Source organism: Bactrocera dorsalis, chromosome 4 (genome assembly GCF_023373825.1).
Source record: "Bactrocera dorsalis isolate Fly_Bdor chromosome 4, ASM2337382v1, whole genome shotgun sequence".
Taxonomy (NCBI): Eukaryota; Metazoa; Arthropoda; class Insecta; order Diptera; family Tephritidae; genus Bactrocera; species Bactrocera dorsalis.
Window position 1 is genome coordinate 4,726,163 of NC_064306.1, and position 20,809 is coordinate 4,746,971.

At 32.7% G+C, this 20,809-nt stretch overlaps 1 protein-coding gene across 2 annotated transcripts in view; it reads left to right on the plus strand.

The window, feature by feature from the left end:
* LOC105232231 (uncharacterized) overlaps nucleotides 1-18,505 on the plus strand; it is a 60,138-nt gene extending 41,633 nt beyond the window's left edge. For both annotated transcript variants that reach the window (XM_049456191.1, XM_049456192.1), the window contains 7 exons: nucleotides 3,161-3,217; nucleotides 13,289-14,420; nucleotides 14,631-14,806; nucleotides 15,341-15,614; nucleotides 15,707-16,004; nucleotides 16,076-16,194; nucleotides 16,387-18,505. In XM_049456191.1, coding sequence (XP_049312148.1) covers nucleotides 13,289-14,420; nucleotides 14,631-14,806; nucleotides 15,341-15,614; nucleotides 15,707-16,004; nucleotides 16,076-16,194; nucleotides 16,387-16,538 — 2,151 coding nt within the window. In that variant the 5' untranslated portion in view covers nucleotides 3,161-3,217 and the 3' untranslated portion in view covers nucleotides 16,539-18,505. The remainder of the gene's footprint in view (nucleotides 1-3,160; nucleotides 3,218-13,288; nucleotides 14,421-14,630; nucleotides 14,807-15,340; nucleotides 15,615-15,706; nucleotides 16,005-16,075; nucleotides 16,195-16,386) is intronic.
* The last annotated feature ends 2,304 nt before the right edge of the window (nucleotides 18,506-20,809 follow it).

A 20,809-nucleotide genomic window follows, 5' to 3' on the forward strand; every position in this document is an offset into this window, starting at 1 on the left:
GACACCAATGAAGCATAAAGTAGTCGAGTCGGCGAGCGCATAAATAAAATTTATGGTCGCAGCAATTGTAGCAGGAGTTGAACGACTGTTGGCCGAAGAATGTTGGTGAAGTGGAAAAAAATTGTTTTAGTTTTCTTTCAGTAAAATTTAAAAATTTCATTTTTAGCAGAAATCTAAATTTTTCTTAGAAAAAAGTCAACAAACAATTTTTGTAGTATTTTCTTTAAATTAAATTTTTTAATATAAAATAAATTTTTTTTTAGTATGAAAATTTAATTTTAAATTTTTTAAATTTAATTTAATTTAAAAAAATTTTAATTTTAATTTTTTAAAATTCATTAATAAAAAGACAAATCAACCTTTATGTTATTTTTTTTTAATTTTTTATATAATTTTCCATAAAGAAAGAGTTGGCAACCTCGATATTTATTTTAATTTAAAAAAATGTGGTAACTTTCATACCTTCTTTTCTTCAATTCATATTTTATTATTATAAATTAACATTTTTCGTATATTAAAAAAATATGGCAACCTTGGAAGTATTTCTCAAAATTTTTTTAATTTTTGTAAATATTTCCGATATTTTCATTATTGTTTAGTCAAAAGCTGAAATTTGCAATTTTATTACATATTTCATATTGCAATTACTTGGCAACTCTTATTAAAAAAAAATGTATTTACAGCGCTGAAAGCTGCTTTAATATATACATTTTTATTTTTCCTACACTTACATCAATTATCTCCAAACAAACATTCCAAATTTTTGAAAAAACATTTCCAGAAGCACCACATAAGCTCCCTAGTCTCCTAAGCTATTGTTCTTACTGTAGACCACATTACATAAACAAATCACACATCATCTAACGCTATCGCATTACGTATCACTCCCGCATATTTGCATACTCTTATGCGCTGGCTGGTGACTAGTCAAAATATTGCCCCTTCAACCCAAGACAAAAGACTTAAGCAACGAACTTGCCAACTCACCTGTTCTAAATCACACTTTTATTTGACTCAAACGTGTGCATACACATGTATGTGTGCATGTTTGTGTCTGTAGCTACACTTTCCATGTTGCTTTTGACTTTGGCATCTTTTCGTGGAAAATTTTCACCATAAAACCGCGCATCGCCAACACGCCCCAAATCTTATCTGCCGCTGCCAGCCGCCACCAACAGCAAGCGCGCAGCCCAACAATGCCATAAACTTAACAATTTAGTAGAAATCGCTACTCAGCTGACCGACAACAACAGCAATTTATTTCTTTTTTATTTTATTTTTATACTTTTTATCCTTTTTTTTCTGGCCTCGCAGTGTTAGGGCGTGTTTGGTTTTTTTCTGTTCACTATATTTGCCATTCTCAACGCTTTTCCTTTGCAACTGCAGATTTTCATCTAATACCAGGCAAATGGACGTTGCATTGTCGACTTTGGCTGCTGGCGAGTGCAGCAATTCAGGGGCCCTCACAAGCGCGCCTCCGCTGCATGGGCGCAAATAGACGCTGTTGTTGCTATTTCACTTTTGTTGCTGTTATTGTTGTGGACACTACCCGGAGTGCTAGTGCTGGCCATGGCAGTGTTGGTGGGTGAGGCCACGCTTGCAACCCAACATACACACACACCAAGCACACACATATAGTATAAGTGTCTATGCCTTTGCCGCGCACGAAATTCCTTGGAAAAACAGATAAAATTGCAAGGCGCGCGTTGCAAAAAAAGCGCGAAAAATAAATATAAAATATTTAGCTGCTGTTTGCAGCAGTTTGCCATGCTGCCGCGACCTTTTTCTCAGTTTTTGCATTTTTTTTTCATTTTTTCTATTTTTATATTACCTTTTTTATGCCACAAACTGCCAGCAAATGCCATTACAACAACTGCGCAGTTACAAGTGATACCTTCGGCATTTGTTGCTGTCTTTATTCTAAGCCAGCGTTCAATGAACCGCCGCGCGTATAAAAGCAATGCTATGCAATAAACTCACAAATCAACGCAGATGCGCAAGGAGTTGAAAGCCGGCAGCGCTGCATGCATAGCTATGTGTGCAAGTACTACGTGCAGTTTCATGCAGTCATGCAGTAAGCAGCTCCTAGAATTGTTGAGAGATCAGCCTGGGGTCAGCGGAAACATTGCCATGGCCACATTTAAGTTAATCAAAGTGCAGATTCGCTATTTGAGAGGATTAAAATACCTCTCTGCTTTCAAAAGTATAAATATTTTCATGAAAAAAAAACATTTTTAAAAAAATTTTGATTTCTTCGTTAAACATACATATATAAAAATATTTCAAAAAATTAAAAAACTTTAATTTTAAAATTACAAATTTAAAACCAAATTTTTTTTTTTAAATGTAGATTACTTCAATAAACATACATACATATATAAAAATATTTCAAAAAATTAAAAAACTTTAATTTTAAAATTACAAATTTAAAACAAATTTTAACCAATATTGAAAAGGTCTGTATTTAATTTTGTAAAATATTCAAATTTCGAAAACATAAAAATAATGAAAAAATATTTTGTTTGTAATTTTTTTTTTTAATTTCGATAAATCAAAAATATTGAAAATTACAACAAATATTTAAAATTAAATATAAACATTTTTGGAAAATATTTGAAAATTGTGTCAAAATTATTTGAAATATTTATTTTTAATTTTTCAAACCAATATTGAAAAGGTCTGTATTTAATTTTGTAAAATATTCAAATTTCGAAAACATAAAAATAATGAAAAAATATTTTTCTTGTAACTTTTTTAAATTTCCTTGAATCAAAAATAATGATAATTATAAAAAAATATTTAAAATTAAATATAAACATTTTTGGAAAATTTTTGAAAAGTACATCAAAATTATTTGAAGCATTTATTTTTTATTTTTCAAAATAATTTAAAGAAAATATTCTTTTTTTTCATTTTCCAATATATTTAAATTTGGAAAACATAATATTAAGGAAGAATAAAAATAAATATTTTAAATGAAATATACATATTTACCAATACTAATTTATATGTATGTATATTACGTTTAATAAAATAAAAATAAAATAATTTTTGAAAAAAAATTTTGATAAAAACAAATTGTTTAAACGTATTAATTTTCTATTTTTTTACTTTTTATTATAATTTATTAATAAATACCTTTTTCTTCTTTTCATTACAGTTCTTAAGCCGAAAGTCACAGCAGTATTGTGACAACTCCGCTAAAAAATAAAATAAGGTAAGCAAAATATGTACCGTTATACGAATTTTCAGTAATAATTTTTTTAAGTTTTTTTTTACTCCCGCTCTTACTTAGAGTTAGTAAAAAATATTTTCCTCATACAAAAATTTTCTTTATTTAATTTGCCTACTAAATTACGAATGTACATATTTAATATTATTTGAGCGAGAGAGAAAGCGTTTCGGCTCTTATCTCTTGCCACTTAAAAAACATACCATCATGCATGACATGAATTGCATTAAGAGTTATTACCATTACTATTGTATTTGTATTTATTAGAGCATGAAATGAGGCTTGATTGTTTTGGCTTAGTAAGTAAAGAAAGAAATTGTTTTGAATTTCAGTTTAAAGAGTAAAAACAATTATAATTAAAAGGCGCAAAACTAAAAAACAAGAAAAAATTAATTTAAATAATTAAAATTTTGGGAAGTGTGACATGGAATATGCAATAAATGCAAGCTAAAAAATTGAAATGGTAGCAAAAAATAAAATTGAAACTACAATTTGAATTCCAAAACCTCCAAATCAATTTTAGTTTTTATAATTGAAAAGTATTTGAAAATATTAAATTCGGGATCCCGTTTTCTAATCCCGAAAAATCGGGATTACCATATTTCGGTATCAGTGTAAAAAACAGGAATTTGAAAAAGAAATAACTATAATAAATCGCGATACCGTTTTCTAATCCCGAAAAATCGGGATTACTAAATTTCAGTATTATAGTGGGCTTCAGTTAAATTTTTTCTGTACATAATACCACTAAGATTTCATTAGTGAGCTTGAAATTAATACGCATCACACTTAGTTACTTAAACGATGTGGCAACGTTGGCCAGAAATTCCAGCACATCACCTGACCGCAAAATTTCCACAACAGCCGGCTTGTTTGGATATTATTTAAAAGAATTCACACCAAAACTTATGGAAAATACGACAAAAATGCCTCGCACACCGAGCATAGCATTTGCTATCACTACAACAAAGACACCCAAGTAGGCTTAGTGGCATAGCCGGCAGCTGACAATTGAAGCCTGCAACGCCGTGGTGACACACCAAAAGCGCACACTGGGTCACTTGTGCGCCACTATTTAAGTGTTAGTTGTTGTTGTAACTTAAGCGTGCTGTTGTTACGACTAAAGCTTGTTGTTATTGTAACTTAGGTTGTTATTTTCTCTTGGACGCCTATAGTTTGTAGCTATTTCTGGGCAGCTTTGAGTGACAGCTGCGCAAGCTAAAGACGTTCAAAATAGGCTAAGCGCAACCGCTGGTCATAGACAAAAGCCATGTGTTGCATGTGGCACGATGCGCCATATTTAACTGCCTGCCTGCAGCGCCCATTGCGGCATGACCATCAACTAATGTGGCCATATGTCAGCGTGGCGGCAAGCGCACTCTGTTCGCAATTTATTTCTTTTGTTGTTATTGTTGTTACGCACGGTAGTTGTGTTGCATACAAGTGTCACAAGTGTCATTAGCAGTGGCACATCACTCCAGCACTCAGGCGCTGCGGCCGGCACGTGCTTTCAGTGGGGAACTTATGCAAATTTTCCGATGTATAAGTGCGTATATGTGTATTTGTGCGTGTGAGCGTGTTGAGTGATAAGTCACAGCTGCTTGCCTTACACAAGCGCTGAAGGCTGGTGACAGCCGTTGCAAATGCAGCTATGCGTAAAAGTGGGTCAAGAGGATGTAAATTGTATGTAAGAAATTATAGTGTTGTTGTTTTTGTGCCATTGTTTTGGTCATTATGGCGTTGTGACAGGTGAGCGCTGATGCATAGAGAAATTTTGCAATTGCATTGCAAGTGGATTCTAACTGAAATCGTGCGAGTGCAAAAATGTTGCACATGTGAAAGGTGCATTTTTACTGAAGCATGGCGGTGAAGTGAGAGGTGGTAAGAAGTGTGGCAAGTCGCTAAGCGAATGTAGCAAGTAATTGCGGGTAATGGTTTAACGTGAAATATCGAAATTGCAGAAATATATACAGTGGCAGTGGCTGATAAGTGGACTGTAATGAATTTTAGTTTAAACGAGTTCGTTGCTTAAGTCTTTTGAATTCCGCGTACTACAGCTGAAGTGAAATGCGCTAAAAATGAAAGCAAAAGGCTAAAAAAGTTTTTAAATAGTGGGTACATTTATGTAGCAGTTGTAGGATATCTGAACAAAATATTAGTATTCGGGATTCGGGATCCCGAAATTGTCAATTACGTAAAATATGAGTAAAAATGTTTTTAAATGACCACAGTGATCTAAAATCGCGTGCAAAGGATATACAATAAATTCCGAATCACGAATCCCGAATCCCGAAAACCGAAAATTTTTAATCCCGAAAAAATTTTGTGAATAAATATGTCTTACAGCAATCTAAAAATGTTTTAAAAGAATATACAAAAATCCCGAAAACTGAAACTCTCGTAATCTATGTATATGTAATATTTTACCTCAAATAAGCATCATAGTAATTTTTAGGATACTATTTTCGTAAAAGAGTTAAAACTTATTTCAATATGCTTCAAAATTGTTAGTCTGGTAAAAAAACGAGTATCAAACACCCAAAAGTATGCAATAAAATTATAAATTATCAATGTTTTATCATTTACTGCACCTTTTTCTTAGAAATTATATATTTTTTTAATTTTTACTTAAATTTCAACTCAACACTTCCACCAGTTTCCGTAATCGCAAGATTATTCTCACATTACATGCCAACAACAACATTTTCCTCGACGAGTTTCATATTGCATATAAAGTCATTCTTGCTTTAGCTGCTATGAACAGTAAAGATCCACACTTCAACAGCCCGACAATCACTAGCTGGCATTCTCACAGCCATTTACGCATAATAAGGCCGTATAACGGCTTGCCGATGCAGTTACAAAGCCTGCAACATGCACACTGGCACCACACACACATACAGCCACACGCATTGCAGACAATGTTGAGCAGCAACTGAGAGGTTGTAACACGTCAGCTGGCGGCTTTCGGCGCAGAAAGCAAGTATCACGTCTTTAAGTGGCTGCTGCAGCAACTTCTGCGCCCAGAGGTGCTACTTTGCGATCTCTACTAGATTTTTTCTTACGTTTATAGCAAATGCTATTTAATAGTTATGCTAAAAGCTTTTTGAAGCTGCAGCGTGATTCTAAAAGCGGCTGAATATTTGATGAATTGCCGCAGGAAAATGTTTGCGGCCAAAGCGTTTTGTGTAATAATAATTAATAACAGATGAAAAACAGAAGAAAAAAACATTAAACATGTTGGAAAAAATATTCAAAAAGTTAAAAAAAATTTCAAATTTTTTCTACTAGAGTTCTGACTTCTTTTGCCTTCAGCCAGTTTATTAAAATTTTGACAGCAATTAAACTGCATTTCAAGCCATCATTAAAAGCCACGACTATTTTCTCCTAGTTCAAAAAGAAATTCAAAACAAAAAAACATCATTAATTAAGAAAATTTCAGATTTCATACGCCGCCACTTTCTTGCTTCATTTATTCTGCTGCAATTAATCACATTTTGTTGCACAAAACGAGCAACTTCCTGCTGTTACAGCTATTAATATAAGCCTGCAGTCGGCTGCAGCTGTTGGTGGCACCACAAAATGGCTTCCAAGTCGCATACAATGTGCCACCAATTAGCTCTGAGAGCTATCAATCATTTATGCTTTTCTTCGCCGGCTGATTAATGAGCGGCGAGCAGCGGCAATTAGCAGAGACAGAGTTGGGTGGAAGCGAATAAAAGTTCAATGAAATACTGAAATTGTAGTGAAATTATATTTATAAAATAAATTAAGAAAATTAAATATTTAATTAATTAAAAAATTATGAACGTTAATTATTTTTTAAATAAAAAATTTAAAAAAAAAAATATTTGAGAGACCCAAAATTTCTTAAAAAAATATTTTTTTTTAAATTCAGTATTAAAAAAATAAAAATAAAAAAAAATTAATTAAAAAAGATTTAAATATAAATTTAATAAATTAATTTTTTTTAGACATTTAAAAAAAATATCTTTAAAGTATTTGCACTGAAAAATTTCACAAAAAATTTAATTATATTTATAAATTAAATTAAGAATTAATTATTGTTAAAATAAAAATTATTTTAAAAAAATATTTGAGAAACCCAAAATAATTTTTTTTAATTAAGTACAAAAAAATTAAAAAAATTTAAATTTAATAATATAAATATTTAAAAAAAAATTAAAAAAAAATTATCTTCAAAATATTTGCACTGAAAATTTTTACAAAATATACTAATGTCACAATTTTGTTAATTAAAAAAATTATATTCATGAACAAATTTAGAAAACTTTAATTAATAAAATATTTATATATAAACATTTTATATTATTTATATATAAACATTTTATTTTATTAATTAAATTATTATAATTTAAATTTTGTAGTCCAAAAAAAATTAATTTTTTTTAATTATTTTTTTTTTTGCTTTTTTTCATTATACTCTTAAATATTTTCTTACTTAAAAAAATTTTTGGACGCAATATTTTGCAAAAACAACCATTCTGCATTCAACAAACTACTATCATTCGGTCTTCTTACTTTTCAACGCCTTCTATGGCTCCGCCCAACAAATTACGCTGCCTTGCTTTGCGTGCAAAATAATGCAGCACTAGCAATTCAATTCAATATTTTGCAATGGCTTCGAATTCTATTTTTATGCCATGCAATTATTTCTGCTTTACCAACAACTGGTCTCGCCACACCACCAATTATAGGGGCAAAAATAAGCAAGCGCACAGGACGAGCCACATAAATGCCTCCAAAGCGCAGCAATGGCACATTATAAAGGAAGCCACAGCAACAACAATAAATGATGCTTAATAGCAGTGGCAATGCACTGCAGTCTTGTTGTTGTTGTTGCCATCAGCAAAAAAAAAGTTATTAATGAAAATTACAATTCAATGCAAATTGCTGTGGCATGAACGATTGTGACACGGTTGCAACGAATATGCACTCTGGCATTTGTAGGTGGTCACAGCAGGAGCAGCTAAGTGGGGGGCAGCTGCAATATGAAAGCGCAGTTACTTGCAAACCAAATGCTGCGCTTGGAAGCGCTGAAGCGGCAGTGGCGCTGCATGTGGCAACGGTCAGCCGTTGCTAGGCTGCCTGCTGCATGCATTTTCACGCTCGAATTAAAGTAATTTCGCATTTGTCGCTGGCCGTTGCATTTGTTTCTGCAAGTTCGGGTATTGCAACAGCGATTCGCCAACACCTCACCGTGGCAAGAACGATTGATGGGCAGGAAGTCAGAGTTTATATATTCAAATTTGTTTGTTATTATTGTTGTAGTGGTGGCCTTCAGTCGGCATTGAGGTGATTTGGCTGTGCAATGGGAAAATAAAAATTTTAAAGGTGGAACAAAATGAAATAAATTGCCAAATAAAATCTAAAATTTCCCTGAAAATTAAAAAAATATTTAATAATATTAACAAAAAAATTTATTATAATTAAAAACAAAAACTAAGTTTAATGATCTTTCTTAGAATAACAATACATTAAAATTGGTTTGTTAAATTAAATGTCACAAAAAATATAAAAATTAATTAAATTAGAAAAAATTTCGTTAAAAAGTAATACTTTGAATCAAAAATTTAAATTAATTAGTTTTTTTAATTAATTTATTTTTTTAATTTGTTTAATTAATTAATTTAATTTTAATTTTTTATTAATTATTTTTTTTAAATTAATTTAAATTTTTGATTCAAAGTATTACTTTTTAACGAAATTTTTAATTAAAAAATTCAAAATTAAGTATAAAAATTTTACAATATCAAGAAACCTAAAAATAATTTATAAAAAAAAGAAAAAAAGTTTTCAAAAAAATACGATTTAGAATCTATAAAAAAAGCACCTTAAATTAATTAATTAAAAAATTTACCAAATTAAAAATATAATGATAATATCCCAAAATAATAATAATAATTTTAAAAAATTTCAAATAAATTAAAATAAAATTAATGAAGTCAAACACAAAAACGAAATAATTTAAAAATAAAATTTCAAAAAAATTTTAAATATTCAAAAAAAATAAAACTAATTAACATAATTAAAAAAAAATTCACTACAAAATTCCTAATAAATTGTTTCAATTCAAGACGTAAACAATATTAAATTAATTTATTAGAATAAAATGAATTTCAAAAAATGAATAAAATAGTTAATAAAATTAGAAAAAAATTAACACAAAAAATTTCAGAATTCGTATTTATGAAATAGTTTTAAGTAGTAAATTAAAAAAAAAAAATTATATAAAAAACATTCCAAAAAATTTTAATTGAATTCAAATTAATATAATTTTTTTTTCAAGAGTGATTTATAAAATAAAATAATTCCTTTGAACATACTTAAAAAGTTAAAAAATCATAAAATAAACAAATATTTTTTATTGTCAAATAAACCCTAAAAGTTCTTTCATACTTTTTTTCAAACTTTTAATCTTTACCACCATTTTTATAGCTATTTTACTTCCACAAAAAGAATTATTAAATTAAACGATTCTGAACTTTTATTATATAACTTTCCATGCAAATTAAATGACCTTTCCAAATCGTTGCTGAACTCACCCACAATAGTTTTTACTACTTCTTTTGTCTCTTCACCGCTCAGCCTCTCTATGACCACTCAGCTCATTTGCTAAGCGACCGCTACACACCCAACTTGGCAGGCTGCTTCCATGCCCACGCACCTTTGCGGCTCACCACTGCACTTTGGTCATTAAAGCTGGAATTTACGATGGCAATGGAGCCTGTGATGTTTCTGCAGATATAAAATCTACAATTCGTTTGTTGTTGTCGTTCGTTTTCTTGTGATTTTCCTCAGCATTGCACCTATTGCCGTTTTCCTGGCAGCATTTTTATGCGTTGTAGTTTTATAGCTGGTTTATGACTTGAGTGGGCGTTGTAAAGGCCAAATCTAACGGTGGTATTTGCCTGGCAGCAAGATTTAAGTGGAAAAATGCCAGTGAATTTGCGATGGAAAGGTGATTGTAAGCGGTCTCAAAAATTGAAAGGAATTTATTATAACTAAGAATAATAAAATACCGAAATATAAGTAAAAGCTTTGCGTGTGTACTCTATAAAAGCTTTTAAAAGTAATTTTAAGTGAATATTGAAATGTTGATTCCCGAAAATTTTTTATTATTTCATTCAATACAAAATTAATAAAGAAATACAAACAAATGTGAGTTTTTAAAATCATCTACACTGCATAAAAGTTTGAAGGGAAGCTTTTAAAGGCTTTTATATTTGAGATTTCAAGCTTTTCAAATGGTTTCCTGCCTTTTGCTTTGCTTTTCAAAATTGCATAAATAAATAGTTTTTTTTTCAAAAGCCGTTTTCAAGAGCTTTTCTGTTATAACTTTTAAGCTTTAATAAATAATTTTTTCATACAACATTTAAAAACAAAAATTACTTTCATCTTTACATCAAAAGTTTGCTGCAATTTCCAAAAGCTCTCTTGCTCTTTTGGTTTTTGAAGCTTCAAACTAAAAACGTTGACAAACTTCACTCAAAAGCTGTACAATTCTTTGTTAGATAATCAGTTCTTTATACAGTTCAAGCTTTGCTCGAAAGCTCTGAATGAAAGCTTTATAGGATAGATTAATAAAATCTAAAATTGTACTATGATCTTTTTTAAAGCTTTTTAAGTACAAAAGTTTCTGAAACTTTACTAAAAAGCTCTAATTTAGTTTAAAAATTTTCGAAAGCTCTAAAAGCTTTATAGTATAGGTTTATAAAATTTGGAAAGAAATAGAGACAGAGCAACTATTAACTTCAAAATAGTTCTGGAAAATTTAAGAAAGGTTATACAAAAAAGCTTTCAGAGCTTTTAAAAAGCTTTTTACCATTTAGATTTGCAAAGCTTGGAGCTTTGAAGTACGCAAATTTGACTGAACTATTTTTCTTAAGCTCAATCACAATTAGCTTAAAATTCATAATATTTTAAAAAACCTCTGAAGCTTTTAACAAAGCTTTGTGCTAAAAAATGTATACTTTTAAACCCAGCCTTAATGCCGAAATGGTCTAACAAAAATATATATAATTTCCCATTCTTCTGCGAAAGCACTAAACCGCCCTCATTCGGTGATTATATAGCATCTGCTTGACATTACTTTGCACTGTTGGTATAATTTTCCATAGGCAGCCGCATTCCGTACCCATTTACCACACTGGCTTCATGTTTCACTCGCTGTTCGCATCAATTCCGAAACAAATTGTTACAATATGCCACATAATGTTGCAGACTCTGCAGCCAATTGGCTACGTTACTTTATACCGCTGCTCAATCAGCAGCTCTTTCTACACATGCACGTGTGTGTGTGTGCATAACCTCAGCCTCAGTGGCAATCGAGAAGCATCTGTTGTGTCGTGGCCTCACTTTCTTGCCGTTTCGTTTGCGGTTCTTTGAGTTCTTTGTGCCGTTATTTGGCATGAGTTTACCGCAACATTGTCACTGAATGCGGAAAGCGTGTGGCGTGGCGAGCAGGCGCAGTTGCACAGCGTTTGGAAAATCTAAATCAAGTTGGCAATCAAACGGACCTGAAATGTAATAAAAGCGTAGAAACAAAAAGCGACCACCAGTGATAATTTCTTGGCTGTGATTTTGTTGCTCTTTTTCGTTGACGTTTTTCTACCACTGCGTTGTCTAAGACAATGATGATGAGCGCTGTGAAGCAGGCAAAAAAAAATGGTAGAAAATAAAGACATTAATTTGCAAGTGAAGTGAAGAGAAATGAGGAGGGTAAGGGGTATAGATTTTTTTGTTATACTTGTAGTTATTTAAAAGAACCGTTAGAAAGAAACACGTGCACGCATGACAAAATTTTCCAAATTGAGTATATTGAGAATTGTGTAAAATCCAAAAAATATAAAAATTAAATAAAATTTTTATATTTATTTTTTTTAATTAATATAATAATAATCTTTTGGCGGTTTTTTGACTTTTAAATAAATAATATCAGAAAAAATATAATACATATTTTTAAATTTTATTTAAATTTTTTTTAAATTATTTTTTTTTAATTTTTGTTTAAAAAAAAAGCGAATCCGATTTTTGTTAAAATTTTCAGAGCCCAATTATAATTAAAATTAAAAAAAAAAATTAATTGTAATAAAAATTAAATCTTTTAATTATATTAACAATTTTTAATTTCCTATTTTTTAAACTACAATTAATTAAAGTTAATTATAATTAAAAAAATTTAAAAAATAAATTAATTTTAATTATAATTATAATAAAATTTTTTAATTTCCTATTTTTTAAACTACAATTAATTATTGTTTTATAATTATAATTAAAATTAATTTTTTTTTAATTTTTATTACAATTAATTTTTTTTTAATTTTAATTATAATTATAATAAAAATTCTTAATTTCCTATTTCTTTAATTAATTTTATTATTTATTGTTTTGCTGAGATTTTAATTTTTATACCTAGTTTCAATACTTAAATAATTAAAAAAAATTCTAATTTATTTTTTTTTCGAAATATTATTTTTATCTTTTCAAAATTTAAATAATTATAACTTTACAAAAAACATAATTTTAATTTTAATAATTTTAATTTTCCAATTTTTCGGAATTTAGTATTTGAGTTAATTTTTTTTGCCGAATTTTTTAAGTTTTATGGTTTTTTCTTTCCCACCAACTGCGATATTGAATTTAGCGCTTTATTATTTTTTTCACGAGTTCATTGCCGTTTTCTTATTACAACAATTCCTCACACTCTCACCGCATAATGAACATAGGTATTCTTTGAAGCATAACAACGCGACCGATGTGCATTCAAGTTTAAAATTTATACGGCGACCACATTTAAAGATCATTGCTGTCTCAGCTAATTTTCTCAAAGCGCAAATCTACATTTTATTGCCGCTAAATTAATTTCACATAACGTTACACGCTTACAGCATCACTGAAGCTGAAAGAAGGCTGCAAGCGTAGAGTCTTGCGATAAATTCCTATTTTTTAGATTAGTTTTTCTATTAATAAATATTACGTCAGCGCCGCAACACATCACATTTACACTTACACCCATTCTTCTTGTCTTTGCAGATGCGATTAGTACACCGTCAAACCGCAGCAATCATGTCCGGCTGGACAACGCCGTCCGCCAATCTGCGCTTTGTGCTCGCCCTCTGCCTAGCCGTCGCGCTGCTGCCCAGTCCCGGTGCGGCGCGCATGGCCTTCGAGAAGCTCACAGACTTCGACTTCGCCGGCACCACATACTACAGCGTGAAGAATCTCTCGCTGTACGAGTGTCAGGGCTGGTGTCGTGAGGAGGCCGATTGTCAGGCGGCCGCATTCAGTTTTGTCGTCAATCCATTGTCGCCCTCGCAGGAGACACACTGTCAACTGCAGAACGATTCGTCGGCACATAATCCGTCCGCGGCGCCACAACGCTCCGCCAACATGTATTACATGGTGAAATTGCAGCTGCGCAGCGAGAATGTTTGCCATCGGCCGTGGGCGTTCGAGCGTGTACCCAATAAGATTATACGCGGTCTCGATAATGCGCTCATCTACACCAGCACCAAGGAGGCCTGCTTGTCGGCTTGCTTAAATGAGAAACGTTTCGTTTGTCGCTCGGTCGAATATGATTACAATAATATGAAATGTGTCTTGAGCGATTCGGATAGACGTAGCTCGGGTCAATTTGTGCAGCTGGTCGATGCGCAAGGCACCGATTACTTTGAGAACTTGTGTTTGAAGCCGGCGCAGGCTTGTAAGAATAATCGTTCATTTGCCGTGGCGCGCGTGGGTGTATCTGAGGAGAAGGTGGCTCAATATGTTGGTCTGCATTACTATACCGACAAGGAATTGCAAGTGACTTCGGAATCTGCTTGCCGTTTGGCCTGTGAAATCGAAACAGAGTTCTTGTGTCGCTCATTCTTGTATCTTGGTCAGCCACAGGGTTCACAGTACAATTGCCGCTTGTTCCACTTGGACCATAAAACACTGCCCGATGGTCCCTCAACTTATCTGAACCATGAGCGTCCACTGATCGATCACGGCGAACCCATTGGCCAATATTTTGAAAACGCTTGCGAGAAGACTACCTCACCGCCCGGCACTTTGGACAAGTTGGACACACTGCCTGTCAGTCTAGATACCACCGAAGATCCCAACTTGACCAACATCACCAGAAATGATGTCAACTGCGATAAGACTGGTACCTGCTATGATGGTGAGTAAGAACGCAAGTAAAGGGTTCTCCGAATCGGGTTTCGAAATCTTGGGAGATCCCACAAAACCCTCTAGTCATGAAAGTCCATCATACCTGCTTTTACTTTCTTGCTATCTAGAATTTAGTGAGCTCGTTAGAGCAAAGTCTACCAAACCCTCAATTTACTTACCCCCACTTCTCTCGTTTTTTTCCTTCCTTTGCTATCCACAGTCTCCGTGCACTGCAAAGACACCCGCATCGCTGTTCAGGTCCGCACCAACAAACCATTCAATGGTCGTATCTATGCTCTGGGACGTTCGGAGACTTGTAATATCGACGTCATCAACTCGGATGCGTTCCGTTTGGATCTTACCATGGCTGGACAAGACTGTAATACGCAAAGTGTGGTAAGTCAAATAAAATTGTTTCATATTATTATGCATTATATTTTTATAAGACGAAACCGGTATCCAAGAAAGTGTCTTCATGAAAGACTGGTCTCAAAATTTGAAGCCAGTACGGTTCAGCTCTCGACATTGTTTTTTTCGTGGTCTTGCGTTATATGACCTTTGCGATATGAGTGTGCGACATACAGATCTCCGCCTTCGGCTTCGTAGACCTGCTTCTGGCATGAAGTCCTCTGAAAATACACCACGCCGACAGCTCGATATGACCATCGTAACTACTTATGACTCAAGGTCGATTCTCTGCCTCTGCCTCGATTCTACCGTCGTTTCCCGTTGCTGTGCCGAGTTTCAATCTGTCTTGACTCTACCGTCGCTTTATGTTGGTGAGCCCGCTCCGTCTTCCATCGTTCGGTGTTTTTTTACAGTTTTGTATATTTATTCATTTTTTATAAACCCTATTTTTTGTGAATTTGTTCCCCCCGTTTTACTCAAACCCAATCTAATCTCCAAGCCCACATCGTTTCTCTATTTTAGACCGGCGTCTATTCGAATACTGTCGTACTCCAGCATCACAGCGTTGTCATGACCAAGGCCGATAAGATCTACAAAGTTAAATGCACCTATGATATGAGCTCGAAGAACATCACCTTCGGCATGATGCCCATACGCGATCCAGAAATGATCCATATCAACTCATCGCCTGAGGCACCACCACCAAGGATTCGCATACTGGACACACGTCAACGTGAAGTGGAGACCGTACGCATCGGTGATCGTCTCAACTTCCGTATTGAAATACCCGAAGACAGTAAGCGAAACGACTTGCTTGGCAAAGCGCGCCGAATGTCAACTAATAATTGGTTTATTTTTACCCTTTACTCCCATTTGATTTTGCTCAAGCTCCCTATGGTATCTTTGCGCGTTCTTGCGTCGCGATGGCTAAGGATGCACGCACCAGCTTCAAAATCATTGATGATGATGGCTGTCCCACAGACCCAACCATCTTCCCTGGTTTCACCGCTGACGGCAATGCATTGCAATCGACCTATGAAGCCTTCCGTTTCACCGAGAGCTACGGTGTTATCTTCCAATGCAATGTTAAATATTGTTTGGGTCCTTGCGAACCGGCTGTGTGCGAATGGAATATGGAATCCTTCGAATCGTTGGGTAGAAGACGTCGTCGTCGCGCTGTCGAGGGGTGAGTGCGCCGGGCTTTCTCTTCTCTTAGGCCCTTTAGGTTATTTGTCTGTTCTATTTCTCTTTCGTTAGCAACGAGACTAAGGAGGCTGATGATGATATGAATATCTCGCAAGAGATTCTAGTCCTGGACTTTGGCGATGAGAAGCGTGAATTCTTCAAGGCAGATCCCAGCACAGACTTTGCCAAAGGTAAATTGTGCTTTCATAAACTTGCGAAGCTTTATGTGACACTGATTTTTTCCCCTCTCTCACCCTCTCATTCTCTCACCCACTTTTACGATCTCTTTTTCGGACTGCTTTCTATATTTTACCTCTCACCCCGTCTTACTACCTCACCCACCCTTTGTTTTTGTGCCGCTCTCTCTCTTTTCTCCACCACAGATAAGACTGTCACCATCATTGAGCCCTGCCCCACGAAGACCTCCGTTTTGGCGCTGGCCGTCACATGTGCGCTGATGATTCTGCTCTACATTTCGACGTTGTTCTGTTATTATATGAAAAAATGGATGCAACCTCATAAGATTGTAGCATAAACAAAATGTTAAGCAACACAAAAACACACTCACACACATAAATTTACGAAAAAAAAATTAACAGAAGAAACTCTAAAGTAAGCAAGAAAAATTTAATGGAACACAGGGGTATCGGACTAAATCAGAAAAGTAATTTTATGTTATGCAAGAAATGATATTACAACAAAAAATTTACGAAAAATAAGTTTTTAGAAAAAAAGCTCGCAAAAAGCTTTTGCAAAAAAGTTTCAAGCTAGTAATTTAAGTTTAAAATTAAACAAAGAATAATGCATTTCATAATATTAAGCTTAGCAAGAGTCTAAAACGAAAAGCTGGCGAGCCACTTTTCCCCGATTTTGGTGGTAGCGAGAAAGCTTGAAAGTTTACATAAGCTTCGCAATTTCTCTAGAGGGGTAGAATAGGCCTAATGGCACGCAAGGAATTATGCAATAATAAGTAATAAACTATATGCGTATCATAGTTTTAGTTTTAACATATAGAAGTACTTATGCATAAAAGCTCAGTGGAATAGAGCTTTTATTTAAAATGTTAGTCTTAATTATAATACTTCATTCCTACATACATACATATTTATATACACTGCACTCTCATCTTATATGTTCCACGAAATTTAAGCTATCGATTGAGTAACTGAAAAATTGAACGTGCTTTAGAAGCTTTAAAAAGTGGATGGAGCTTTCGAACACCGCACATGCGGTATTTATATACAACGAAAATTCGTGAACTGCAATATATTCTTAAATGCTTTTAAGAGCTTATGATGCGATTTGAGCTTTTTAAACTGCAGTGAGAGCTTTTTAGGCTAATAAATAGTTGAGATTTTTGAATAAGCTGACGAAAAAATTATTTATTCTACTATATGCATTAACCGTAATGCATGTATAAGATATAAACATCATTTCTAAGTAAAAAAAAGCTCACAAAAATTAGAGCTTTGAGAAGCACTCAGTTGAGCTGGGTTTAACTAGAGCTATACATTTTCAATAATAACTTTAGTATTGATTATCGCTGACTTAGATAATATAAATATTAAAAAAAAGCTTCTGAAAGCTCTTAAGCTCAAAATTTATCTGAAATTTAGCGTTTTGATTTTAAAAAGTTGTTTTGTAAAACACTGAATGTGTGACCATATGCATTTAGCTGAATGCTTTGAAGAATACAACTTTTAATTATATTACATCATCAGACTGAAAAGCTTTTGCTTATTATTAGTAAAAGTTCTACCAAGCAATACTCCCAACCAAGCAATTATTTTCAATTACGCATGCCAGTTTCAACATTGATGCCAATGAAAGCTCAGCTATTCTGTATGGGAAAGCTTTCACAAAAGCTCTGGCTCTACTTTTTGCAGCCAAGATCGGTTTCTTTTTACACGTTAGCAATATTTCAACACTACCAACGAAAGCGTATCTCTTTATCTTTAATATTTTTTTAGTATTTATCTGAAGCTTAACTATTTAGCAACAAGGCGCACTTTCTATGAGGTTCCGAAAACCAAAATATACACATATTTCGGAACCTACTTATAGAGATTGCAGCTTTGACTAAAAAATAACAAAAAATATTTAATTTTTAATGTTTATGCAGACTTTGTACTTTTACTCTCGCGTTTATTTATTTAATTGTATTTAATATTTAACTAATTTATATTTAATGACTAAAATAAATAAATAAAAACTACACAATAAAAAAACTGTGCTTATTTATATTGCATTTATCAAGCAAAAAAAGTCGAAAAAGACTTTTTTTTAAGAATTTTAGCAAATTTTAAAACCTAACCTATAAAAGCTTAAATTACATTATATTCAGAAGGTGTCAATATCACTTAATAACTATTTTTTGTGCATTGCTTAAAGCTTTTTTATAAGTTTGTAAATAAGTTTAATAAATGAAACAACAACAAACATCAAATTATAATCGATTAAATATTTTTTGTTTGAAAACAGGAACAGGCAATAAAATTCATACCTAATATTTAATGAAAAAAGCAAACAACGAAACATTCATGCGCACTCACACAGGCATGAAGCTGTCTTCTAGACATACATACATATACAAAAAATAGTAGAGATTACTTAAATTTTATAAAGCGTAGATGAAACTGTAATAGGTGAAGCTAATACTTAAAAATAATTTTGAAAAATAAATAAAGCGAAACTTTATAAAAAATATTTTAAGGAAACGTCTTTTATTTTAATTTGTAAGGAAATATATAACGAAAAAAGCTCTCAGAGGCGGCTTTGCAATTCAAAAGCTTTTAAGAATATGTTGCAGATTTTGAAGCTTAATTTAAAACCACAATATATATATTTTTTTTAATTATTTTTTCAAAAGCTTTTACTCAAGCAAAAGCTCTAAAAGCTGTCATCATTCATTTTTCAATACTGAGTTCAAATGATTGAAGAATGCCTTAAAAATATATAAAAGCTGTATGCACGTTTTTTTATAAAAAAAGCTGTTTACAACCGTAGAAGCAGGTCTTCAATTCAAAAGCTTTTAAGCATATTCAGCTTTTCTGAACTTTTTTCAGTTTTATTTCGTATCTCACTATAAGCTTTTTTATTACATTAAAGCTCAAGCTCGTTAAAAAATGTTTTACTGAAGACAAGCTTTGAAAACTTTGAATACAATACAATTTTTTCAATGCAGAGTTTAAATGATCGAAGAAAGCTTTAAGATAACGGGTGATTTTTTTTGAGGTTAGGATTTTCATGCATTAGTATTTGACAGATCACGTGGGATTTCAGACATGGTGTCAAAGAGAAAGATGCTCAGTATGCTTTGACATTTCATCATGAATAGACTTACTAACGAGCAACGCTTGCAAATCATTGAATTTTATTACCAAAATCAGTGTTCGGTTCGAAATGTGTTTCGCGCTTTTTTATCGACAAATTTTGTTCAGCGATGAGGCTCATTTCTGGTTGAATGGCTACGTAAATAAGCAAAATTGCCGCATTTGGGGTGAAGAGCAACCAGAAGCCGTTCAAGAACTGCCCATGCATCCCGAAAAATGCACTGTTTGGTGTGGTTTGTACGCTGGTGGAATCATTGGACCGTATTTTTTCAAAGATGCTGTTGGACGCAACGTTACGGTGAATGGCGATCGCTATCGTTCGATGCTAACAAACTTTTTGTTGCCAAAAATGGAAGAACTGAACTTGGTTGACATGTGGTTTCAACAAGATGGCGCTACATGCCACACAGCTCGCGATTCTATGGCCATTTTGAGGGAAAACTTCGGACAACAATTCATCTCAAGAAATGGACCCGTAAGTTGGCCACCAAGATCATGCGATTTAACGCCTTTAGACTATTTTTTGTGGGGCTACGTCAAGTCTAAAGTCTACAGAAATAAGCCAGCAACTATTCCAGCTTTGGAAGACAACATTTCCGAAGAAATTCGGGCTATTCCGGCCGAAATGCTCGAAAAAGTTGCCCAAAATTGGACTTTCCGAATGGACCACCTAAGACGCAGCCGCGGTCAACATTTAAATGAAATTATCTTCAAAAAGTAAATGTCATGAACCAATCTAACGTTTTCAAATAAAGAACCGATGAGATTTTGCAAATTTTATGCGTTTTTTTTTTTTAAAAAAAGTTATCAAGCTCTTAAAAAATCACCCTTTACATACTTCAAAATCTATATATGTGTATGTAGATATTGCTTACTTAACAAAAAAATTTTCAAAAGCGTTCAAAAACCTAAAAAGCACCTATTCATCTCAAAAACTTTTAAGATGATTTTGCAGAATTTTCTGAAATATTTTTTAAAGTTATTGGAAACCACTCTAACGTTTTTAAGTACATAAAACTTCACTTTTTTAAAAAGCTTTTTCTAATGCAAAGCTTTGTAAGCTGTCAACCTATATGTATATCTGTTTAAAGCTAAACTTAAATAATAATAAAAATAATAAAAAAAAGCTCGAAAAATATTGTGTAAAAGTTAAATTGGTAATTGTTTGCTACCTTTTTCGATAAAAAAGCTTAGAAATAGAATTTGGCCAAAGCATTAAGCTTGGCAATGAGCTTTCAATTGCTTTCACTTTATTTTTTAGTGAAATATTTTTTCAAACGATGATGCTGAAAGCTGCATATGCCACTAGACTAAATAATTTTTAATGCATCATGCTGAAAGCTCTCTAAGCTCATTTTTCTACAATTGTTCAAAACCTTCAATATTTCATGAAAATGAAAACAACCTCAAACTTAAGCTTAAGGTTTGAACATCAATTTCTCAAGAGCTTTTGATTAATGCTTAATAAACTCTG